The sequence below is a fragment of the Corvus hawaiiensis genome, chromosome 6, assembly GCF_020740725.1.
Source record: "Corvus hawaiiensis isolate bCorHaw1 chromosome 6, bCorHaw1.pri.cur, whole genome shotgun sequence".
Taxonomy (NCBI): domain Eukaryota; kingdom Metazoa; phylum Chordata; class Aves; order Passeriformes; family Corvidae; genus Corvus; species Corvus hawaiiensis.
In genome coordinates, this window is record NC_063218.1 from 34,269,929 (window position 1) to 34,296,973 (window position 27,045).

General features: G+C 40.4%; 1 protein-coding gene across 2 annotated transcripts in view; it reads left to right on the top strand.

Annotated features, from left to right (window-relative positions):
• RAD51B (RAD51 paralog B) overlaps positions 1 to 27,045 on the top strand; it is a 385,412-nt gene that overhangs the window by 225,667 nt on the left and 132,700 nt on the right. For both annotated transcript variants that reach the window (XR_007204379.1, XM_048307720.1), the window contains exon 9: positions 2,961 to 3,079. Coding sequence is in view for 1 of the 2 variants with exons in the window: in XM_048307720.1 (XP_048163677.1) it covers positions 2,961 to 3,079 (119 nt within the window). In the remaining variant the exon portion in view is untranslated. The remainder of the gene's footprint in view (positions 1 to 2,960; positions 3,080 to 27,045) is intronic.

A 27,045-nucleotide genomic window follows, 5' to 3' on the forward strand; every position in this document is an offset into this window, starting at 1 on the left:
TGTCTAATGCATCAGTTTGCAGGAGGATCCCTTATAAAATGGAAACCTTTCCAGAGAGGCATTCCTTTCCACCCTGTAAAAAGTCTTTGCTGTAAATTTGCTCCAGATTTACTAACTACTTTGCACCAAAGTCATAAATTTTAATAACTTCACAGAAGAGGATTTGCCCCCTTCAGATAGGGGCTGACACAGTATGGTACCGTATACTTTCTCCTGTATATGAAAATAAAATAAATTACAGCAATTAGCTTGTTCTGCCACAAACCTTACACATATAGCATTTCTGTTCACTTTGGGACAGGTTTTAGGCCTGAAGGAATGCAGAATTAGGAATTGCTATGGAGTGATATCTCCATAGTGTAATAGCAGCAGGACCCAGACTTTTAACCACTTAAATGCCTGGCCCAGGATTGCAACAGTGAGATGTTCCCCCTTCTGTTACCTAATAGCAAAGACACATGATTTGAGGGAAGTTTGGGTGTGAATTTTGTGACTGTTTTATGCCAACACTAGCTACTTCTGGAATGTCTGGGCCCTCTGTAGTGAGGGGCCCACAAGCAGGGGTGCGTGAATTGCTTCTTGGTCGTTTGGAATGGTGGCTCCTAGCTTTAAACAGGGGTGCAGTTACATCAGCTGTGAGGGAAGCACCTCTGCACCCACCAGAACTCACACTTAGCAGCCTCACTTGAATTTTGTGATTCTTACCGATTTCTAACAGGGTAGGGAGGGAGGGTCTGTGTTGACTGCAACTTATTCCCCATGAAAGGTTTGCAAGACTTTAAAGCTGCTTCAGTGTCTTGTATTCTCCATTATCCTGTTTGTACAGTAATAGCATTTTACTTTTGTGGTGTTAGCACAAACCCAAAAATTTGTAGAACTTAATTAACTTGCTTTGAGTCATTTTAAGGGAATGGAACACAAACCTCCCAGCACTCTGTTTTAACACTTGAGCGTGTTCACTCCTCCAGCTGGAAAATAAAATCCAAAACATAGATGAAGCTAAATTATTCTTGTTAGCATATCCACCTTCCCAATACAGATGGGCTAGACTAATTAACAGAATAGCATTCCTAATACTGAAGGTTCCAGTTAGATGCTTCTCTGCTGAGTTATTCAGGTGGAAGTTTGCTGCTTATCAAGGTATTTTTTTTAAGTACAAAAAAGCAGTCATCCTTGCTGGATGGCACAACTGTAGCCTGTTTTCAGACTAGAACAAGTGTTCCAGAGAGGCAGGTATTGTGTTTGTCCCAGTGAACTCCTGTGATGTGGGAAGTAATTCAGATAATTTCAGAGTCCAGACTCTTGTCAAACTATTGGCTTGAACCAGGCGCTCCACTCATTTCTTTCGTAGACCTTAAACATTTAAAGACCTAATCCAAATCCAGTTGATGTTAATTGAACCTTTTATTACTTGGGGAAGGCTTGAGGCCTTCAGCTGAATCCTGTAGTGCACTGCAATCATCCCAGGCCCTTCTCTCCATCCTGCTGCTCTCCTCTACCTAGTGCAATCTAATAGTGTCCTCATTGCTTGCAACTACCAGCAGTGATATAAATAATGATTATCATTACATGTCAACACTTTTGGTCTTATTCTTTACTGAGTATTTTTCCAAAATAAAATCTTTAGTGAATCAAGAAATTATGCTTTTGCTCTGAATAGTTAGAAGGGCAGGTGGGAGGGAAGTAACAAAGCCCACTTCCTTGCAAATGTAAAAGTAATGAAGTGTTTTAAACCTGAATCTTCCAGAAGCTCTTCTGGGCTACAAGGTGACTTTGTTATCTCAGTACAGTTTTGCTAGTACTTATAATTTAGATTTCAACATTAACTGTTGCATTACAGATCATTTTGATAGAAACATAAGACCGCTTTATTGCAGTGTCTGGTCTTTCACTGACTTAGTTGACGAGGTTTTCGCAACTGCCCCGGGAAAGCAATTTTGTTCGTTGCCTAATAGATGACAGGAAGTTACCTGACTTTAAATCTGTGTCTCATTCACTCATGGCTTTTTAACAGTATGGACTGTCTACCTCAAACAGTTAAGTTTTCAAACTGCACGTGATCATTTATACCCACATAACAACTAGGATCTTGTTTCTCAGTTTCAGGGGTTTGTCTGTCTTACTTTGTTCTTGAAGTATTATTTGAAGTGCAAACAAGTTACCCATCAATCTGTTCACCTTACACAGAATTTACAATAAGTAAAGATGAAGGTCTTAGGCACCTACCTGCCTGCATGTGTGGGTCTCTGGTTTCAGTCTGAGAAAGCTCAGGTGCAATGGCAGTTAAGCAATCTGCATCATGTGGCATTATTGGAAACACTTGTTTATGTTGTCATTGCTGATTCCAGCAAAGTCCATTTTCCTTCAGGGTTATATAAAGTTCAAATTATTTCAGGGACAGCAGAATGGTAATTACAGCTAAGGGGCTCTCTTCTTTGCAAATCTTAGGAGAAGTGTAGATGTCTGAGGGCATGAATCAGTATTCTGATTTTTAGGTCAGAGTATTGTGGTAGCACATTCTGCTCCTTTAGATTCCCTTTTTGTTATGTCATTATACACTGTGACTCTGCTGGCCTGCTTCCCTCTCATCTGTGCCCAGAGAAAGCTGGTTTGCATGGGGATAGAGTAGTTAAAGAGGAATAGGCAAGTGTCCCACATGCATCATGCACCCCTACATATTTAGAAAATATACTGGTCTCTCCAAGAAGGTAGGTAATACTTTGCAACATCTCCTTAATTCTTGGCACTTTTCATTGATATCAGAGGTTAAGATGGAGAACTCACATTACAGTTGTATAAATAAATCAGAAAGGTAGGAAATAAATGCAGCAGTGCCATCTATTAATGTGCCATTTGTAATTACCAAGTTTAGGATAATCAGAGATGACTGATGAAGTTTCAGTGCTGAACCCTTTTCTGTGCCACAGTCTTGATGCAGTTTCTGTCATATTTATCTTCAGGATCTTCTGTAAGTGGGAAGAGGGATTCTGGTTGTGTGACAGCAGCCCTTGGCAACACGTGGAGTCACAGCGTCAACACCAGGCTCATTCTACAATACCATGACTTGCCGACAAGACAGGTGAGAACTTAACAAAATAGAGAATTTAAATAAAGGTACACCAGCAGTCAGATGGGCTGTGTCCTTCAGCCTCTCTGGTTATGTTGAAAACTGTGTGTTGAAAAACTTGGCACTCAGGGTGCGGATCAGTCAGTGTCCTTTGTTTTTAAGGGATGACCAGCACTCCAGTGCCTCTGTGTGTTAGGATGGGCTTTTCTGAGTCACAGTTGGTACAGGCATACAAGTTTCTTGAGCCTTTAGAGCATTCTACATTGTGGAGATGAAAGGTAATCCTTAAAGTGCTTTCCTGCACAGGAATTTTATTTAGGAGAGGAGTAGGAACATAGTCTTTTCACTGCCATGGTTGTTTTGCTGTCATGCCATCCACTCTTCGTGCCCAGTTCCAGCTGACTGTTAGGACAGGGAGCACTCTGTTTTCTGTGACTGCTGTTTGTGAGTAGAAGTTTGCTGCCTGCACCAGCAAGCTTAACTTTGAGCGGAAAGTATGGTACCAATTTCCCAGAGGTATGCCTGTGAATATGAGAATAGTTACCCTTTTCACTGAGAGACTTTATGCTTTTAAGTGAAATATAGTAACATCTTTTACTGCAGTCTCCACCTCTTAATTTAAAAACTGAAAAACTAGGAGACAAGACATTTGGGATATGATTGAGGGAATGACATTTTTTTTGTTTTCAAAAACATCATAATGCATGATTTCATCTCTCCCTTAGGATATCTGTGGTTATGCTCTCTTTTGGCTTTGTCTGTTCTGTTTTTGCGTTGATGTAACTCTTTCCAAAGGCTGTGACCCTCAGTCTTAATGTTATTGATTTTCTGCCAGTTAGAGAGCTGTCAGAAAAATTGTACGCGGTATTTGTACCATCTTACTCCTGTACCATTACTCCCCACGTGCATCCAAATTGGTGCTTCTGCGTTTGCTGCCACAACACAAGGTTTCTCGCTTTTAGATTGCAGTCTTTAGAGCCAGAGGAGAGGAAGCCATCCTGTTTTATTAGAAATTTATTTATTAGAAGTAAAATTATAATGATAGCACTCCTGTTTCTTCAAGTAGCGGGCACTTTGAAGCAGCAATAGTCCTCTGGACTTTGAGGTAGAAGGTTAAATGGGTCAAATGCAGGTAGAAAATGCATCTTCTGTACCTACTTCTAAAGGCTATGCATAGAAAGATACTCTTACTGCTGCTGGTCTTAGAAATTTTCTTATGTACTGCTTCTTATTCTAGTCTGTAATGTCCTTTTTTACAGAAATACTAAGTTCTGCAAAATACAAAGCTGTTCTTAAATTTCCTGGATAACTTTAGAGTTACATGAGAAGTGGAGTTGGCAGAGGTTAAAGGGCAGAAACTGGGCTCTGTGCTACTTCATGATGCACAATGTCAGCTAAAATGGATTAAGAACATTCCTCTGGTGGTGGAAAAAGGGAGCAGTTTTCCTAAAGAACATTCAGATATTACGTGTAGTTTTTCCTGATTTTGTTTGAGAAGTAATAGATCGTAGGTATATGAAAAGTTGTGTTCAAGCCTTTAAAATTATGGTCTGCTTAGTAGAGTTTTCCTCTCTTCCTGACTGAATTTATCAGGTGCACCACCTTGCTTACAAGTGAAGCTATGGGCTCATTCTGTTTCAATTAAGCAAAGGAACTAAAGCTACAGTGAAGAAAAACAACCTTAAAGTAAATGTTAGCATATATTATTAAAACCAAAGTAATTTGAAGCAAAGTGTGACATAGTGATGCGCCTGTGAAGTCCATGACTGAAATGTGATATGTCCATGATGTCCTGTAGGTATTTTCCTGTTGCTGATACCTGCGTCCTTTTTTCAGATAAATTCCCTTTTCTTAAACTCATAGAAATCTTTCAACTAGACATGCAGTTTCCAGTTAGAGGAAGGCATCTAGAGTTACCCTACCTGTCGCAGCACTGTATTGATCAAATTACTATAGTTTTACACACATATGCTCCTTTATAACTGCTTTATACCCACTTTCAGAAATGGACTGTGAATAAAGGTACCTCAGATCTTGAGATGCTATTTCAGTCATCGTAAAGTGGTTCTGCCAGGAGGTATTAGATATCAGTAAGGAAGCTTAACATGAAGATTCAAAAATGACCAAATCAGTATTCACATTTACAAATTCTCATGTGACTGTATTTAAAAAAAAAAAACCAAAACCAACCAAAAATAAAAAAGAACCAGAAACCTGTGATTATCTGTAGTCTTGGTTTTAAAGTGAAATTTTGCCCCAGGAAATTACTGAAAGCACACAGTTGGTCCAGAGATTTGGGTGAAAAGTCGTTTCAAAACCTAGTTTTTCCTGCTTTTCCATGTTTGTAACCTTACAGAATCAATACTGGACTGGGAATAAGCTGTGTTTTCATAGAACTGTAGAAACTTCATACAGTTGGTGATTGCCCATCTCTCTAATTTGTTGAGGTCTCTCTGCAGGGCCTCTGTGCTTTCGAGGGAGTCAGCAGCTCCTCACAATTTAGTGCCACTGGCAAACTTACTTAGTATTCCTTTGAATCCTGTGTCCAAGTCATTAATGAAGATGTTGAAGAGCACAGGGCCGAGGATGGAGCCCTGCAGAACCCCGCTCTGGTGTCACCCCATTACCTATAACTGTGCGCCTGACCTGTGAGCCCGTTGCTCACCCAGCACGTGATGTGTTTATCCATCTATGGCCTGGACAATTTGTCCAACAGGATACTGAAAGCTTTGCTGAAGTCCAAGAAGATTACATCTGCTGGCTTTCCTAGGTCATTTAGGTGGGTTACCCTGTTGTAGAAGGAAATCAGGTTTGACAAGCAGGACTTCCCCCTTATGGAGCCGTGCTGGCTGTGGTCAATGACTGCATTGTTTTCCAGGTGTTTTTCGGTACTTCCCAGAATAATCTTTTCCATGATTTTACCTGGCACTGAATTAAGACTGACAGGCCTATAGTTTCTGGGGTCTTCCTTCTTGCCCTTCTTGAAAATCAGCATAACGTTCACCAGCCTTCTATCAGCTGGGACCTCTCAGGATTCCCAAGACTGCTGAAAATCATTGAGAGGGGTTTTGTGATGACATCAGCTGGCTCCTCAGATGAGTCCCATCAGGCCCCATAGATTTGTAGGGATCCAGCTGGAGCAGCAGATCCCACACAACTGGGGAATTGATCATTCATCATTGATCATTCAGCTCAGGGCTAGAGGCCCCTGTGGCACATCATCCATGTTGAAGACAGAGGCAAAGAATGCATTTAAACACCTCTGCCTTGTCCACATCCCTGTTTGCGAGGTGACAATCTTCATTCTGGAATGGGATGATGTTATTTCTACACTGCCTTTTGCCATTAATGTATTTGAAAAAACTCTTTTTATTGTCCCCCACAGTTCTGGCCTGCTTCATCTCCAGTTGAGCTTTGACCACATGAATTTTCCCCCTACCATGGCGAGCAGCATTTCTCTATTCTTCTTTCCAATGTCACCTGACCTTGCTTCCCCTGGACATACACCTCCCTTTCCCTTCCACAGTGGATACAATTTGTTCTTTCAAAAGGTGGAATTCATTCTTTAGTCACTCACTTGATCTCCAGAATATTCTCTTTCTAGATCTACTTTCCCTCTTTCTTTCCCTGGAGGAGCTGGAGCAGTGGTGACAGCCTCAGGGACTTTCCCTCGTTATATCTGACTTCCAAGGTAGTAAAGCCAGTGTGCTAATCCTTGCTGCAGAATCCCACCCATCAAGAGAAAAAGCACCCCTTGAGAAGCACTGGGCCAAGGGTGGTATTCTTCAAAACATGGAGTGATGATGTGATCTTTCAGGAGGATTCAAGCAAGCTGCTTTCCAGAGCTATGGTATCTCCTGGACAGCCCACTGGGCTGCCAGATGCTTGTTCTTGCTCATGCAGTATTTGTTTCTGGGAAAACTCATGGACATAGTCCCTGTGCCTGAAACCTTGGGGAATGCCAGGGCAGCAGGTGGCAGAACAAGTATGTAACAAACCTTAGGAAATTGAACATAGAGTTCCTACACAGCTGGGATTTTTTTATATATTAAGTAAAAAATGCCTTTATTTTGTTTGTCCAGTAGATATTTTCCAGCCAACTATCCCTATTTCCACCCCACCCTTCCTGTGTCTGGTGAACATTAATAAGACAGCAGCCAGTTCCGCAAAGTAATGAACTTTCTGGGATGTCCTGCCTGCCTGAAAATCAGTTAGGTTTGCTTTATTGCTAGGATAGGAACAGCTTTCTGAACAAACAGATGAACTTTGCTCATTTGCTTCCTTCTAGCCTCCAGGGTTCTGGTTTTTATTTTCTCCAGGACAGAAGCAACACCCCTGGGGGAGGGCTGAAAGAGATTTCCAGCCTGCATTTAAATTCATTATGTCACCAAAACCCACAAGCATGGACAATAGCAGGAATCTTTTAGCTGCTGAGGTGGGACTGAGCTGTACGATTTTAGCAGCAGCACAGTGGCATAAGAACATGTGAGAACATGGGAAAAGTTAATTGTTTCGCACAAGTGCCTTCCTGAAGGGAATTATCTTTATGGATACTGATACATGGTTCTCCCTAAGCATTCTTATAAGTAGTTAACCATGACATTTATTTTCCTGAAATGCATACATAAACATGCAGACCCTTTGCGTTTCGGCCAAAACCAATGGGGCTGCCCTAGAAACTATCAGACTCCTCAGTTACCCCTATGTGTATCATTATCTTTTCCTGAACTGGAGTCAGCATACTTGTTTTTCATGTGTCCTCAGCTGTCTTTGGGGGTCAGCATGGTAGGGTTAAATACATTGCCATGCTATATTTAACATTTTGTTCTTGTCCATTGGAGGCAGGGTGCTGGATTAAATGAGACACTGGCCAGATCTGGTATGGCAACTTATATGGGCCTGGTTTGTTTTATAATTTTCAAGGGATTTGTGAGACTCATAGTATTGTGTTAATCTCTGTAACACGTTTTGAAATTACCGGATGGGAAATGCATGTAGAAGTGTTATGTTATAACAAATCAGTGTTTTCCTGTGCTATTTTCAAGGAAGAGCATTTAGAATCACAGAATCATTTAGATTGGAACACACCTTTAAGATCATCGAGTGCAACCATTAACCCAGCACTGCCAAGTCCACCACTAAACCATGTCCACAAGTACCACATCTACATGTCTTCTAAATACCTCCAGGGGTGGAAACTCCATCACTTCCCTGAGCAGCCTGTCCCAGTGCTTGACAACCCTTTCTGTGATGACATTTTTTCCTGATACCCAGTCTAAACCTCCCTTGGCACTACTTGAGGCCATTTCCTCTTGTTCTGTCACTTGTTACCTGCGAGAAGAGACCAATCTCTACCCACCTACAATCTCCTTTCAGGGAGCTGTAGAGAGCAATGAAGTCTGCTCTGAATTTTCTTTTCTCCAGGCTAAACAAGTCCAGCTCCCTCAGACACTCGTCATCAGACTTGTGCTCCAGACCCTTCACCAGCCTTGTTGCCCTTCTCTGGGCATGCTCCAGCACCTCAGTGTCCTTCTTGTATGGAGGAGCCCAGAAAAGGACACAGGATTCAAGGTGTGGCTTCACCAGTGCTGAGTACAGGGGGACAATCACTTTCCTGGTCCTGCTGGCCACAATGTTCCTGATACAGGCTGGGATGCCATTGGCCTTCTTGGCCACCTGGACTTCTGGATCGTGTTCAGCTGGTTGTCAGCCAGCACCCCCGGCAACTCTTCCCCCAGCCTGTATCATTGCCTGGGTTGTTGAGATGCAAGTGCAGAACCCAGCACTTCACCTTACTGAATCCCATATAATTGGCCCATCAATCCAGCCAGTCCAGATCCCTCTGCAGAGCATTCCTACCCTCCAGTAGATCAACACTCCTGCCCAACTTGCTGTCGCCTGCAAATTGAATGGTGGTGCACTTGATCCTCTTGTCCAGACAATCGATGAAGACATTAAATAGGTCTGGCCCCAATACTGAACCCTGGGGAGCACCACCGGTGGCTGGTCACCTACTGGTTGTAGCACCACTCACCACCACTCTCTGGGCCCGGCCACCCACACAGTGTTCACCTAGCAACCAGTACACCCTTCTGCACCATGGGAAGCCAATTGCTCTATGAGAATGCTGTAGGAAACTGTCAAAAGCTCTACTAAAGTCTAGGTAGATGACATCCACAGACATTCCTTCATCCACTAAGCGGGTCACTTTGTCATAGAAGGAGATGAGGATGGTTAAACAGGACCTGCTTTTCACAAACCCATGCTGGCTGGGCCCGATCCCCTGGTTGTCTCGCATGTGCCTGTGATGGCACTCAGGGTGGTCTGCTCCATGACCTTCCCCAGCACCAAGGTCAGGATGACAGGCCTGTAGCTGCCCAGATTCTCCTCTGGCCCTTGTAGCTGGTGTCACATTTGCCAGGTTCCTGTCACCTGGGACCTCCCTGGCTGACCAGAGCTGCAGGTAGCTGATGGGCAGTGGCTCAGTGAGCTCTTCTGACAGCTCCCTCAGTGCCCTCGGGTGGATCCCACCTGGCCCCGCAGACTTGTGTGTGTGTCTAAGTGGCCAAGCAGGTCACTGGGCATTTCCCCTTGGGTTATGGGGGCTTCATTCTGCTCTCCATCTAGTTCTTCCAGATCAGGGGTCTGAGTACCTGGAGAACAACTGGTTTTATTTAGGATTATGGGCTTTCAAGCTGTGCTAAGTGAGCTGTTGGGCAGGAATTTTCCTGGTAAAATGATAAAGCATTCAGGTAAAGTGTTTCAAATGCATAAGTAAATGGTGACTCATTCTTAATAAAACAAAACAGAACAAAACCCCCTTATCTCATTCAGACTAATGCCAGACATAACTTTTGTTGTGTCCTTGGTTTCAGACCAGCTGTTTCATCTTGCTCTGCCTACTATCATATGAATAAGCCCTGAATAAGCATTCCAAAATTACAATGGTGAAGTAACGCTGGTACTTTCTGGATGGGGGAAGGGCTGGAAGAAAGCCAAGAGGAGTGAGGGTGATGTTTTACGTTTGTGTGATTTGCAATTCTTTACCTTATATTCTTTATTGTATTAGTAAAGCAGTTCTTTCAAAATGTGCAGATATTTGGCTGTAACTTCACCAGGAGATGGCCATTGGAAGTGTTGTAAAGTGTGTATCTGTTCTGGGCCATCTTCTTATATAATATGCTTATCATATGGAAAGTCAGTTCTGTAAAAACACAGAGATATATTTATAATTGTTTTTAGAGAAGAGTGATGGTACGGAGTCATGCAAGGAAAAAAATAATAGGATATTTTACAGGAAGGTAGATTTTTTTCAGGTGAGATTAATTTTTTATGGTTCTCCATTATGCTTCTTTTGAAAAAATAGCTATGAAAAGACTGCAGAAGCACCTACTCAAATTCTGCAAACCCTTCCATTTAAAGAAAGGGTTTTTTCCTAGGATGCACATCAGAGACTTTTGCCTCACCTCAACTAGCAATTGAATATTTTGAATCAGGACACAATGTCATTATGGCTTCAAATTTCTATGCATGTTTACAAACCACATCCTTAAAAATGCATAAATAAGATTATGGGGTTTTTTCTGATTAAAAGGCTGTCAACTAATAACCCCTATGACAGAAATCTTTTGCTTATCCATGGATCACATACAAGCATAAGCAGCAATATAATTGAGCAGCATGAGAACAGTATGAAACAAGGCACAACTGTAGCATAAACAGATGGTTATCAACATAGTATGATACTGACTTAATCCAGCAAAGTGCCAAATGAAAGGATGCCAGGAAAATAACGACGGTACATTAACAAGTGTTTGGAGCTCAAACATCACCAGGTGACTTATTTTCCTGCCTTAAGTGTTTGTTCATGTCTCTCTTTGCAGCAAGCCTCCTTCTTAATGAACTTTTGGGGCATGGTCATATAGCCATCACTGGAGCCCTGTCTACATTAAATGGGTCTGGATTTATGGCCCTCTCCTCTTAACCGGACACTTTTAGAGAGTAGCGTTTCCATCATTCTTGAACAAGAATTAATTTACTCAGGTGCTTACAGAACACTAATCAATTTGTTATCTAGGAATCTAAATAGAAATGAAAAGACCCTAGGTCCAATAGAAAAGAACAGAAGAAAACCTTGAAATAGTTCATCTTGTTCTCTTCTCTGTCTTTTCTTTAATAACCACTGCAAGTTTTCTTAACGAGGATTATTCTACTGTCAGATAGACAAAATGTAGGAGCTGCTGTACAAACTTCAAACTCGTTCACCTGTAGTTCAAAGCATCCTAAACAGAGGAGCAGGGACATCTCTGAGGCAGAGAGGCACACTCAGTCATTAAGTTACACTGAGTCTTCCTGCTGAGGCTGGTGGCAGAGGTGGGTTCTTTCTGGTAGGTATCTTTGACTGACAGACCAGTCAGCTCTCAGAAGAGACTCCTCCCTAGTTGCTGGTAACCTACACCAGTTACAAGTTAACCATCTCATATTATGTTATATTTTCAAATTACTGTGCAAAAGTATTTGCAGACTGATCTCTGCAGTACCCTTGCCAGGTGCTCATAACCAAGGAAACTGAATCATAGCTAAGTGACTGGCCAGAGTAAATCCTCTGCAGCTGGGAACAGAGCTGGAGTCTCTTCACTGCCATTGAGTGCCAATAAGCTTGATCTTGCTTAGCCTTTACAGCCTTTGTTTCAGGCACTTACAAGTCTTTATATCTCCTGGTACTATGTAGTGAAGGTACTCCTGCTTCCTGCTCCAACTTGCTCTGTAGATTAATTCACCCACTGAACTGATTTTCAGTGTGGTCACTGACTTCGGTCTTGAATCTCTCTCCTTAGAATGCCATAAACTTTTCTTCATCAGTGAAGGTTAATGAAACTGGGACTGTGACTGGAGCTTTATGGCAGAACTTTTTCTCAAATTCCTTGTTTCCAGGTTCTCTTGATACCAGAGGTGATTTTTCTAAGCCTCAGCTCTAAAAGTCAGTTTTCATTCCTATGTCTCTTCTCTTTGCAGGCATCAAAACTGTTCCAAACTGCAAGTACCCAGCAAAGACACTTAAATTTTTAGATTCTTAAAATGCTTGTCCCACCTCTTATCTCCAGGATTGGTTAATGCAACATTTCTAGTATTATCAATACCCTTTTTTCCCTCTTTCAAACACACCACAGAAAACAGAATTGTTACCTTGATGAGACCTACTTAGTCAGAGTGATGCTACTGGTTTAGTTTTTGCATATTTTCTCAGCTCTGTAACTGAGGAAATGGCCTTTTGCCTTGGTCTAATTGATAATTGTGCACTTTCATATTAATCAGATAGCAATTTTCAGAAATTTGGGCTATACCTCCTGTTCTTTATTGGGAGCCACTTAAAGGTCAGAATGGGAGGGGTAAGATTACAGGGTAACAAAATCTGTTTGAATACAAACAGAGAACTTCTGTTTGTGATGCTGTTAATCCAACACCCTTTACAAATGCTGTACTTACAGTTAAGTAAAACGGCATGAAAATGGGAGAGAAAGAACCAGGTATAACTTTTAGGCTCTGGTCTGAATTGTTTGAAGAATGCTCTGTTTGTAAACTTAAGTCCCTTTGCACAGAGGGAATGAATGCAAACTCCCATCCTGTTTATACAGAATCACTTTTCTGTGATTTGACTTCAGTGTGAGTTTTCTCCTCAAAACAGAGAGGGATTAACCTAGGTCAGATTCTCTCATCAATAACTGAAATGTCATCGCTCCTAAAGAGTGGCAGTGACCAAAGTTGTTTATCCTTGGAATGACTTGGCAAATCCACTTGCCTCCTGTGTTCTACCAGATTCTCCTCTTTTTTTTCTTTTTTTTACTTTTTAAATTTGAAAACAAAGGGCAGCAATGCCTAGCTCAACTTTAAGTATTAATTATTCAGAAAAGTTCTGCTAAGTCTTTCTTGGAATATAGTATACTTAAAGACATTCTTAGTAGTGAAAAATACCAGAAAAATCACTGTGAATGAACTGGACAACCTCAAGTAATGAAAATATAGTGGAATATAAGATTGCTAATAGAAATAATTTGCAAAATTACATTGGGCATTACAAATGAGTTTCTATTTTACTTAAGGAGCATACAAGTAAAGCTAGTACTGGAGTAGTTTAGTTTATCATAGAAAGACTAATTCAACACTGTAATGTAACCATGAAAAGGGTCTGGGCTATCCTAGAATAGATCAGGCAAGGTGTTTTCAACTGAAAATTGTTCGTACTATTGTGGAAAGGCACTGGAGACATCTCTGGAATACTGTGTATGGCCTGGAAATGGTTGTTCAAGTTTCTTTCTGCTTTCTTCTTTATCTACTTTCTTCCCAGCCAAGGTCTGTGCTAGATAGAACATATTCATTGACATAGTAACAAGTTTGAGCTGTCACTGGTAAAAAAAAAGTAAACCTCAGATAAAGTTTTAAAACCAGACAAACTTTGACATATTGACTTCAGTGGGCAAAATTCATGGCATCTTGTGTGAAAAGGTAGGGACAGACATGATTCTCATGTTCAGGCATTACAACTTTTATGATTCTGTAAACATATTAAGGGAGAATCATATCAGGAGTTTGTATATTTACGGTATTGTACTGTGAACTTGAATTTTTGCTTGTTTTATGAATCTAAAGTCATTTACCTGTTCTAGATTGACAACACAGGAGAGTGGCAGCCAGTATAATCACAATATAAGTGATTTTTAAAATCTACTGTAGAGAGAACAATGTGGGGTTTTTCGGTTCAGTTTTATCATTATATCTACCCTGGGTAGGATCAATTCATCTAGAGGAGTTTGCTCTGCGCAGACTTTTTAATCTTTGATCTCTGTAATTCCCATGCCTTTAGCTGTGATGTAAAAACAGGCTGAAAAAGAAGAAACTCCCTTAACTGCTTAGGAACCAAATGCAGACTACTTACCCACTTTAAGGAACAAAACTCATTTTGACATACCACTGCCTGAGATGGACTGAGGTTTTGATTATCTCCAATGCTGCAGACTTCATGGGAGCTGCCTGGCCGACTTTATCATATCTACCCATCATAATGCATCAAGAAGATAATGAAATACATAGTTTTCACAACATTACCTTCCCTTGGACTGATTGTTTTAACTGTTGGGAAAATATCATGGGATTTTAGGACATCTGCTCAAGCAGTGTGGAAGGCATGTGTGCAGCAGGTGGTAGTGTATTCTACCCACATGGTGGAAACATTGGAAGATACTTGGGACTAAAAGGTAAAAGGCGTTATAAATAGCTACCTGAGCCATCTTGCATCCAGCTCTCACAGGTACTTTGATTAGGGAGAGATACGTGCTTTGGATACATATTAACAGAAAGCCGTAAATTCCTCAATCCACGTTGAAGTTCAGTGTTTCTGACACACTTGTGATTGATGAGTAGCTTCAACTTTTCAAATACTGGTAAGAAGTATTGTAAAGTACAGCTCAGTTAATGAATTACTTCTTCCTTGAGTATTCATATTGGAGCAACACCAACTTGGAAATTACTAATGAGGTCACTTGTCAATAAATCCCCCTATCTCATCAAAGAAAGTGATAAACTTAGGTTGCAGAGTAGTGTGTGAGTCACTCCTGAAGTTCTCCACTGGAAGGAGCTCATTAGACTTATCTTGGGTTTGCAAGGCCCTTTCACATTTGCGTAACAGTGATGGTTCATGGTCTCTCTTATCAGTCATTTCCTACAAGTGAGTCCGGAGTCTCTGGCAGAAGTTCTTGCACTAGTCCTGAGTGAACAATCAGTCTTATTTTCTTTGCCATTTGATTTAATTTGTCTGTGCAGATATCTTCTGCAGTTCAGGGTGTTTATATACTGCACAGCATTGAAGTGGAAGTTACGGACTTCAGAACACTTGAGCTGGCCTTGTGCAGAGCTGACAGTGGTTGAGAAGGTTTAGTTTGGAGACTGAGCCAATAAAACTTTATCATGTCTGAGCCAGCGCTGTCATTTTTTTCAGCAAATTGATGGTTCTGGTCCAAGTTGTATGTTTGTTCTTCACTGTACGTCACTGGACTTGTTTCTTTTAGCATCAGCCTTTATTTATCTATCTGATAATAATATAAAATTCTGTACCCACAGTCATCTCCAGCTACAGATAAAAAATCACCAAATTCTCTCTTAAGTTGTGTTGATATTTACAGCTGGATGTGGAAGATTTCATATCAAAAACAAAGGAAACTACTTTTTTCTCCGTTTTCATATGTTTTGTCTTGCTTCTCGCTTGTGATCTTAAAATGGCCATCTCAGTCTTCATTTCAAATAACTGAGCAAGCTGAAAAGAGAAAATAAAAGTGTAAATAAGCACAAAAAAATCAAAGAGTTTCTAACTAATCCTACTAAACTAATACCAGATATACTTAATTGGTATTAAATATATAAAAGAAAGGTAAACAACTTGCTGTAAGACATGTACTAAAGGTTGCCATTTCGGTGCCACTGCAGGAAAGAAGAGGTTGAGATTTTTTTTTTCCCTACAGTTTTGCATTTTCTTTGTAATGGCTACATTTTTGTCCTTTGAACATAACTAAACTTTCCTGAAGTTCACGTGTAGTTAGGATCCCCAAAGTCTGAATTTCTTAAGCATAATCCCCATGCAAGAGAATATCTAAGAGCTATAAATGCTGCTTGCAGTAATTTTGTGAAAAGAATGATCATTACATGTGATCTTTGCTTCTGTTTTTTCTCCAAACATAAAAAGGTTTATTAACATACTGATTGGTGTTTGGGGCATGTTGTCATCAAGAATTTCAGACCTGATCAGTTATAAAGGAGTATTTCAGGTCTTAAAGGGCTGACCAGTCTTTAGTGAACCTGTGCCATGCACTGGAACAAGCCAGGGCTTGTTGGGGATCCACTACCCTGTAGAAATGTAAATGAGGCCTTCTAGAACAGTTCATGTTTGTCAGAGAAAAGTTTTTCTAGAATTTTGTTATTCAGTGGTTGTATATTCAGCAATACAGATGATGTCTATAAGGCCATTGGTTTCCAATTCATTGGTAAAACCTCTCCCAATAATGTTCTTGCTAGAGAAAATCTGACTCTTGTAGAAAGATTGAAATTAAATTAACTCTATCACCTTTTTCTTAACATCAGTAGAGCATGACAGTACTCCAAAAGCACACATACTGCATTTGTATATATTAGCTCACAGATCTGTGAGCATGACTTTTTTCCTTGTCCTTGTTGCTTGATGCCCAGTGGACTCTAACATACACTCTGCTGAGGCTTTACATAAGATAATATTGCTGTCTTTCACATGTGAACTTAGCAGTGTTTTGTTAGCTTATCTCTAGGGACTTTGCTTTTAGGAACGGAACAAAGTGAACACACAAAAAGAGTTGGAAAGGGGTTTTGTTTGTTTCATGTAGAAGGCATTTTGCAGCCACTAGTGTGGGTGAAAAATATTTATGCTATGATCTAGGACTTCAGCTTGGTTGAATCCCAAGCTTTTTGGCCCAGGTCTGGGATTTTAAGATTATGCCTTTACACCAAACAAGGACACTTGTTTTTACTGATGTTCAAGACCTATGAGTGGAGACCAGGAAGAGCCCACTTCTGATGCTGTTTTTCAGTGGATTAATTTTCTTTCAATTTGTAAATAATAATGTTGGTGTTTTTCACCATTTAGAAAACCAAAAGAAAGTTAAAGAAGGAATGAGTATTATTTAAATAAAGACTTGAGACATATTAGAAACAAGCATTGAAGTTGAATCTACAGAGGATACTTTTTTTTCTGTAGAGGATAAGTATGTTACTAAAGTTATTATAGATATTTGAAGAATAATAAAAGTAATAAATCATGATGGCAATAAACATGCTAATTTCATGCTTAAGAATGTCTATTCCTCACGTGGTGCTGCTGAATTACACTGAGCTGATTTACTCCATGCAGTGGCATGGGCAGAGGAGCCAATGGCATCTCTGTCTGAGCATGTGGCTCTCTGGAGGAGAAAGTGTGCAGCTGCTAGGCTGCCGAGCTGTGCTCCCTGCTGGTCCCATCTCTTCCAGTCATGTCTGGCAGGCTGGTGGAAGCAGCCATGTGTTCTGAGAAGAGCTGCTCTGGTGCTATTGTACTGGTACTCCCTTAGGAGTCCTTCACAATTTGGGACACAAGTTCTCTGGGATAAAGCAGTGTTCCAATATGTCTCGTAAATAAGTATTGTATCCTTCAGCTTTTTTCTTATTTGCAGAACTAGAGTGAAATGGAACAGTGTGGAAGGCTCTGAAAAGCTACATAAACTATTTTCTGTTCTTACTGTTGGTGTACTGTACATCTCATGAGTGACCACAAGTTCCCACATAGGTGAATTCCCATAGGGGGCTGTGTTTATGTTGCCCAACTACTTTATCCAGCCACAACACCATCCTCAGATCTCTTTTCTTGGCACTGTTTTATAGTGGTAAGCAGGACGCTCTTGCTGGCTGGCTGCTTTCCTGCATTTTCTCCTGAATTACACTTCTCACTGGACAATTACTGGGGCTTTGAGCCTCAAAAGTATTGTAGCGTAGGAAATCATCATGGCCAAGTTCTTATGAAGTTTCCTGGCCTACAGAGGACTCTCCATTGGGAAAATTAGGAGAAACTCAGAAACAGAAAAGGGGACAAAATTCATTTTACAAACTAGGCAATATGACGTGTCAGGGAGACAGAAAATGCTTCTGGGGAGAGGAATTTCATAGGATCTGGTGTTTCATGAGCTGAAGGGAGCTGACTACCCTGCATACCCGCCCTATATTTCACCCTGGGGATCTTTCACCAGAAGTCTGACTTCAGCGAAGTAAACTAGAGGCAGCCTGGTTTTGTGCAGTTCCCTGGCAATGCTGCTGCAGTTCAGACACCATTTGAATACTCATGTGGGATTTCATTTTCTTTTCCAATTAAAACTTGAAGTCACATGCTGTTTGCCTGGGTAGTGCAGTTCCTTGCCACTGAAGTTACTGTTACGTACATCAGGTAAGAAAGGCTCTCTGGGTACAAGGGCTCAGGAATGTGCTGGCAGTCTGGGAAAGGACAGCTAAGGAAAAGCAGCATTTTGTTAGATTTGGCCTATTGCATTCAGGACAGTCGTTGCTCTGGAGTACATCAGGACAGTTCACCTTGGAAAGTTTTGGTTTTGCTGTCTATGATTGTCTTAGATACTCATTTGAGGGTTTTGATGGTTTTCTTCTACCGAAGTTATGTTTACTCAGTCCAAGGATATTCAGAGCTCCTCATTATAGTGCCTGATGCTAAAACCATGCTTGAAAGGCACTACATATTTCATGCTGACCTCTCTCACTTGAAATCCAATGTTTGGCACACCACAAAAACTGAAACAATTTGCAGACTGGTCATCTGTTGCTAGCAACTGCCTGGATAGGCCCAGCCAAAACACATGCCTTTGTTCTGGTTTTATGGGGGGGGGGGGGGAGAATTGACCCCACTGAAAAGAAGTAGCAGAGCTGTTGCTTATTAGTCCTTCTGGATCGTACCCTCTGGGTACAGGAAAATAGGGTACCTCTGGAGCTGTGCCTACCTGGCAGAACATTAATACAGTAAAGTTGCTCCAGATGTCTTATCTCCATATACAGTTTTCATGTAGTTGCTCAATAAAACAGTGACAAAGTTAGGAAGAATACTCATGAATCCTGATTCCCAGTTCCTGGCATTGTGCACTGTGAATAAGTGATCTATACGTATATTGCTTTTTATAAGGAGCACCTGAAGCCAGCTAGGTATAGCAGGCTTGAGATTTGCACTGTCCTCTTTCCTGGGCTTGTCCTCTCTGTTTCTCCTCTATTCTTAAAAGATTATTGGTTTTCATGTCTATCTCCTTCTTTTGTTTGTTTTCCTTCCATTTCTTTCCTTTGCAAGTATTGAATGTCTCCTGTGGGAGTAAGCCCAGCCACATGTGCGTGCAATGATGGTTTATTTTTATTGGAGTCATTGCCTGTGACTGTTATTCATTACTATAGGAAGAACTTCACTAACAAACTGCTCTGAGAGCTTTTTTTTTCTGTTGTAAAAAGTCCTGTTTTGTCCATAGCTTTTGAGAGTATCTACTACCATCATTAAGACTTTGAGAGTTTGGAGCTCAGACACTGCCTCCTGAATGTCCTGTTGTGTGTGGTTTTGCAAAGCAGAATCTCAGTGCATCTCAGCTTCTTTGCAGGGTGTCTCTTTAGGTCAGCTTTTCAACAATCTGTCTACCTCTCTGCCCCCTAAGCAACTCAACTGACCTCTGCTTGGGGAAGAATTTGTGGTTGCACAAAGTGCAAACAGAGTCACTGGCTACTATTATACTCTTAGGATAATAACGTGTACAGCCAGAACATCACCAAGCCAGGTCTGCCTGAGATGAAATGCTGATTCAGAAAAGGCAAGTAAAAAGTACTATAAAGTGCTTCTATCTCACTTGCACTTCTAGCCTTCACACTAGATAAGTAATCCTCACTTTTATTTCAAGTTATCACATATTCTGTGTCACCATGGGCAAGACCGTGGTGTCCCATCTTTAAGGTCATGAGAGGAATTCCTGGTACTTCTTTAAGATGAATATCAGCATAAATAATAAAACTATTGGTAGTTGAATTAGGAACATATGCTTAACATAAATGTATGCTAGAATTTAGGTATGTAAGCAGCCTACATAATTTCACAGAAGAAATAGAGGTGTAGAATTAGTTTTTATTAATTAGCCATCTGAGAGTGGAGCACAGAGAGGAAAGTCAAGTGGTCTGCCTAGGCTTACACAAAAGAATATATGATCATATCCTAGAAGTTATTGCTAGGAAGGAATAAAAAGACAAGAAGTTATTTATCTGAAATTTGGCTATTCTTACATAGATTCATTATTTCTAGAGATTTGTTTTAAATATTTCAAAAGCTCTGCTTCGCACTAGCACTGACTCTTCTAATTAAAGGTAATCTGTCATAATTTGGGTGAGAAAGTTTGAGCTCTTTGATATTAATTTACATTTGTTAATATAAGTGTCATGCTGATATTTCAGGATAGAGATTTCTTTGAATTTTCTCCCATGCTGAATCCATTTCATGTTTTTCCTTGGGCTTTTGAAGACTTTCTCTTCATTAATTTTCTTACTCAAATCAGCACCCAGGGTTGCTGTTTTCCCTGTAAAAATGTCTTAAGTGCATCTGCATTTCTCCTCCGTCACTTTTTCTGTAGATGATAAACAGGGACTTCTTGGCTTTGCAGTATTAGCAATGTTTTTAATATATGAAATTTGTATGTATTGCACTAAAAGAAAATAAACAGATGTGCTGCTGCATTTTGAGGGATTGAGACAACAGCAGGATGGTCAGTTGCCTTTTGAGTCCATTCACTTTGCTGTTTTTTCCAGATGTGTGTTAATGGACATTTTTAGGATGTACACAAACTCTGCTTGCCTACTTTTCTGCACTAATTGGTTTGGATTTATGGAATGCCTCTCATAAAGTGTCTCTAGCTGCCATTGTTGCTTTTCTATAAAGTACTAGAAAGGAAACTTGTTCCTAAACAGTTTCCTCTGGGTGGGATTTTCTTGTGGGGAAAGGGGAGATACAATCCATTTAAACTGCTCTATAAAGAATTGCATGGAGTTGTGGCCCATTAACCTGGCCTTGATGAAAGCTTTTTCAAACTGCTGGACTTCAGAGAACCACATCTTGCAGGTGCTATGCATGGCACAAATTAAACTGTACTTTCCTAAGAAATCATTTTAATCCAAATGATGATTGTTTTTAAATTTTTTTTTCATGTATGAAAGCAGTAGGGACTCCACATCTACTCTCAGTACTGGGGCATGTTAGTAGCCCTACTTCTCACAGTTTCCTCTCTAGTGCTCAAGACATCTTAAGCATGCCCCGTTTCAGTCCACCAATTCTTTTTTTTATAACAAGGAAGTACATGTGTGGGGTCTGGATGTTTGGGAAGACTGAAGAATGACTGCATATACCTCTTTTTCCTCAGCTTGTCTGTTTTACCTCTTTATTCCCAATAATTGCACAGTCTGCCCAACCTGTAGCCTTTCTTACTGACAAGTGTATGGGTGCAGACAGTACAGCTGGAGTAGCTGAGCTTTCTTCTGCTTGAAAGGGGAAAATTTGTGCATAGAGAGTTTTGCTTGCAGTGGGATTTGGAGGAAGATGCAAAGCAGAGGGGATAATTGTTTCCATAAGAAAACACTAGGCCCAGATAAAGTCAAACTCTGCAGTGATTTGCTTATGAAGGCAATATGATTTAATAACATGTTATTCAGATTTTGGTGCTGGTATCAGCTATAAAATCTTTAGGACTGTATTTAATTTCTGAGCTTCAATTTACCCATGTGCATAATGGGGTTATTTTTTCCCCACCCTTTTAAGGCCTTTTTGAAATCTATAGATTAAGTACCATGTATAAGCAAAATGTTGTTATCCAGAGAGTCATTTGCCATCAGAGATCAGTTAATTGTTTATAGGTATATCTTGTGAGCTTAGTAAATGATTGCAAGTGATCTAAAGTACTTTTTTTCCCACCATAACACTGGAAAGGCGTTAGGGTCACTTTTTGTTTCTGCAACAAGGGGCAGTTATCTTCCAAGTCAAATCAGAACCCATGACAGGACTGATGCCTCAGAGAGCTCCAAGGTCTAAGGAGCATTAGTATTTGGTAAGGCTTGGCAGGGAACACAAGCATTTTTTCTCTTATTTTGTAAAAAGCCATCCCATTGCTCTAAAGGATGCTTCAATGTGAAGAGGGAGTGGGGAACAACGGCATATTGCTCTGTGAAGCCTTGATGCCACTACGGTGTTGGTGCCCTTTAGGGAACTTTTGGTTCTCTCCTTGGGTACCTTTCTGGTGGGCTGGAGGCAGTGTAAACTGTGGAATTGAGAAACAGAGCTGGCCCTGGGAACTGGGTTGCAGTTCCTGCTCAGAAGTAAATGATCCGCAGAATAAGGACTGCTGCTTTCATTTCTAGAATGTATCAAATTCCGGCACACTGGGCCTAGAAGAAGCAGAAGGGAGGGCAGAAAAAACAGTTACGAAGTCTGCTGGGATATCTGATGCAAAATCAACTTTGTTGTTTTCCTTACTGGCTTTTTCCTGGGCTCTATTGCAGCTGAAAAAACAACCCTTCTGATCTACAATAAGAAGGGAAATTCTGGCATGAAGATTGTCCACCCGGTCAATTTGGCACAATTGTGGGAAAGATTTGTTTAGTTTAGCACTGATTTTATTAGTACATGAGTCTAATCAAACCTTGAGAGATAGTATTCTACCTGTTGAGTGACCCTGCCAGTGGTGTAGGCTTCCTTCTTAATTCTCATGCTCTTTCAAGTGATTGTGGTGTTACTGAAGAGTTCTCCTGAAATGCACCAGCTGTTAGCAAGGCTTGTTTACTGCACTAGAACAACATGAATTAGCAAAATATCCCAGCAAGCCAGCATTGTTTCAGTTAGGGCCACAAGTCATAGTGAGAGCCAGACTCCTTTCACAGGTCTCTGGTATCCAGTCAGTAGACCTGAATTCCAAGATATTTATTGACTGTAAATGTGGATTTGTTTTTCATTCAGTCCTTAGTGCATGTATATGCATTTTGTCAGTACAATAGACAAGAATAATGTAAGTCTAGGAGACAAGATAGTGTAAGAAAAAGCTTAACACAATAAAAAGAGAAGAATCTGTTCACTGGTTAAGAAACTGACATACTTTAAAGGAGGCTTCAAATGGTTTTATTTATGTTCCTCTGTCGTTGCTAAAAACCAGTTTCTTGTAATAGTTTCCATTAAAAAATAGGGACAAAACTAGTTGTCTTGCCAGTCTAAATGAAAATGATGCATTAAATGTTAATACAGTGATTTCCTCAAGTATTTCATTGAAATATCTTAGTCCATTAGTTTTGTTAAAATCATTAGTTTTCCACTATAAAATCATAAATTTTTAATCATGTGAGAGCTGATAGCTCAGTCAAAATCATCATGTTATTTCACTGTTTGGTAGTTTATCATCCTGGCATTTTTGATAACTAATTTGATATAAGACTCTGTCCCCTTCATCATCTTTACTTTTTTTTGGCAGGACATTGGCTTGATTTCTGGTTATCAGAATCTTTCTGAAAGCTCATCCAATACATTTTCCAATTCATCACTTTTCTTGCTATTGACAGGAGGTGTTGTCCCAATAATTGCTGGGCTTCTGCAATCAATTCTGTGATTCATCTCTTCCATAAAGCTTATAAACAATAAAATGTATTAATAAAAATGCTTTCCCTAATTAAAACAAACTTTAACGTACAGTATTTCTGCTGTCATCATCAATTCTCTCCAAGCCTTTTGTTTCTCAACTGCTCTGCCTGTCTCATATTTATCTTCCTTTATCTAATCTAATGGCATCTATCCAATTTCTATTCCCTTTTCATCAAGGTGATATATTTCTTCTTCCCTAGTACCTTTGTGTTCTTAGCATGCCTCATGGCAGAAATTATTTTTCAGTAATTTAATATTTATTCTATGTTGTTGTCAAATAATAAATAATTATTACAAACCTCTTGACAGGGAAATGTGATGCTAGAAAGGAAAGAAAGGAAACTAAGATTTGACCATTTTGTAGAGGTTGGACTTGGCAAAACTTGAAATTGCTTTCATTTTTACTTTCCTCATCCATCTCTGTGATTCGCACTTTGCTGGAACAGCAGCATAAGAATAACTGCAACTGGATTTTAGGTTCAATTCCAGAAGTTCATGGGTAGCTCATGGAGAACATTTCAGAAGTATCATAGGATGAATTAGAAAGACTAAGTACTGTTTCATCATTTTTCTATATCTATTTTCTATTAATTTCACTATTTAAAAAATAATTTTTGTAATCAAAATGCCTGTTAATTTTTTTAGGCTATTACTTGCCACTACTGTTTACTCACCTCAAAATGTGTACTACTTTTGGTGCAACTTTAACTGCACTGAAGTGTTAATAGGAAAGAAAAATTGTTGGGGCCTGGATTAATTTTTGATTCCATGATTAAATAGTGCATATCACTAGAGGTGTGTTTTTCACTTATCTGGCTAGGAAACAGTGCAATAAATTCCTTTACATACATCAAGAACATTAGTGGAGTTCTATTTTCCTTTCTTTTCCTGAAGTAAAAAAGGAACCGAGGAAATATTTTATGTTGGACTGAAAATTTAGGTTCATGATCTTAAGTTTTGTAAAGTAAGGTTGTGGAAAGAGGTCTGCGTTTCAGCTTGTTATTAAATTATTCTGATTTATATCCAGATTCAGATAATACGTCTCTCTGTCCTCCCCAGTTTTCAGCCAGGAGTGATTTAGAACTGAAACAAGACATATAGCTGAATATATGTGAATTTTATAAATTCCTGTTCTGCCTGTGCTGCCTGCTTCTGAGTTATTCTGGAAGATCCATCTCGTGTGTTCTCCACATCCTCAGATGGCTGTTTGTAATCTTATGGTGAGGAGCAGATGCTCACCAGAAGATAGAGATGAGAAGACTTTAAATTACAGATTCTGTATTTGAAAACCAGCAACTTTTTCTTGGTTTATTCACCACAAAGATCCTTAGTGGCACATGGGCCATCAAAGGACATTGTTAGTCTGTCTGTATTGTTCCAACTCTGTCAGTTCTGTCAGCATAAAACATGGGTTGGCAGGGCTTCGATGTTGTCAGGATGCCCATAGGACTTGAAGAGACTTAATAGGTCATGAAGTGCTCCCTAGGCACTGCTTCATATCCCTTTCATAAATATTTTTATCTGAATCCTAAAAACAAAGATTAACTTTTTTTAGCTTTGCCTCCTTGAGTTGAAGGCTCTTCCAGAGTCTCACTTTACTGATAGTTATGATAGTTTCAAATTGCCAGCCAAAATGTCTTCATGGCTGCACATCTGTTCTTCTGCCAGTCTTGTCAGTTTGAGAAGCTCTTCTCTTTCTTCCTGCTTCATTCTCTCATTTCCTCTCTCCCCATCCATTTACACACACAGACACTGTCAGCCTTCATTTTTGCCAGATTCACTGAGCTGATGTTTTTCTTAGTGGCATCTCAGATGAGCACTCCAGTCTCCTTGCCAGCATACAGCCCATCTCTTGCAGTTTGAGTTCATAAGTGACCTGTACAGTACACGGTCTCTCAGATTAAAGCTTGCTGGTGTCTTGTACAGAAACCCACATATCCCTGGTTTTACCAGGTACAGTGCACCATACGACTGGATCTGCCACTGTCTTGGCTACATCACCTTACGGGTCAATCTAAGTGAGATACTGGTATCTCTGATACACCCAGGAGGTGTCTTCTGTCCAATAACTGACTGTTTCCCCTTTTGTCTTACAGCTTCTGTGCTTATCCTTGTTTACTTCATTACCAGTGCTCATTTAGCAGTGTTAAAAGCTTTACAGAGATCCAAAGAGATGAGTTCAAATTTATGTCAGAGTTCTAAAAAAAAAAATCAAATAGGGATGTCTGGTATGTCTGGAATGACATCCGTGTTTTCTTTTACCCCATTTTCCAAGACTTTAGTTCATAGAATCATAGAATATCCAGAGCTGGAAGTGACTCACAAGGATCACAGAGTCCAGCTCCTGGCCCTGCACAAGACAGCCCGAGGATGAGCCTGAGAATGTTGTCCAAATGCCTCTTGAACTCTGTCAGGGTTCATACTGTGACCACTTCACCAGGGACCATGTTCCAGTGCCCAACCACCCTCTGGGTGAAGAACTTTGTTATCATATCCAACCTAAACCTCTCCTGACACAACTTCAGCCATTCCATCAGGTCCTGTCACTAGTCACCAGAGGGAAGAGATTGGTGCCTGCCTCTCCTCTTCCACTCACAAGAAAGTTGTAGACTGCAACGAAGTCTCTCCTCAGTCTCCTCCAGGCTGAACAGACCAAGTGACCTTAGCCGCTCCTCATACAGCTTCCCCTCAAGATGCTTCACAGTCTCTGTAGCCTTCCTTTGGATGCTCTCTAACAGCTTTATATCCTTCTTATATTGTGGGACCCAAAACTGCCCCCAGCACTCGAGGTGAGGCCGCCCCAGTGCAGAGCAGAGAGGGACAATCCCCTCCCTTGCCAGGCTGGCGATGCTGTGCCGATGCCCCCCAGGACAGGGTTGGCCCTCCTGGCTGCCAGGGCACTGCTGACTCATGTTCAACTTGCCATCGACCAAGGCCCTTAGGTCCCTTTCTGCAGTGCTGCTGTCCAGCCCCTCATTCCCCAGTCTGTCCATAGATCCAGGGTTGCCCCATCCCAGGTGCAGCATCCGGCGCTTTCCATTGTTGAACTTCATGTGGTTGGTGATTGCTCAGTCCCCTAAATTTTCACGGTTTCTCTGCAGGGCCTCCCTGTCTCTGAGGGAGTCAACAGCTCTTCCCAATTTAGTATCATCAGCAAATTTAGTTATTAGGCCTTTGAGTCCTGCATCCAAGTTGTGTTATTCCTCACTTCAAAATTTCTTCTAAAGCCCTGCATGATACTGTCCGGTTACAGGCCTCTACTCACTAGTTTACTTATTTTTTTCTCTTCCTATAGGGGGACTAAGTTTGCTGCTTCTCAGTTATGTTGTGTCATCTTCGAATTCATAGCAAAGTGACAAATACTAGCTATCAGACCTAAATTCACATGCTGGTTCTTAGAATGGTTTTCCAATAGAGATTATTTACTTCTGCTGAATGTGCTAAATTCCTGGAGTTTTCGTTCCACTCAGTTGTTATTTCTCTATCAATGTGATATGGATAATTCCTATTACCTGCCTTTTCTTCTTTTTCAGTATTGTCCTACCTGTGGAAAACTGATTATTTTTTCACTGATATCTAGAATATATTTAATCATTATCCCAATGTCATTTCATTATAAATCCGACTTTTATTTCCTTTTTGCTATTATTAATAATCTTTCCAGAGTCAACATTACCTTGATTTTTGGTAATCCTTGGTTTATACTTCTACTTCCTGGCCTTCAAAACATTGTTTT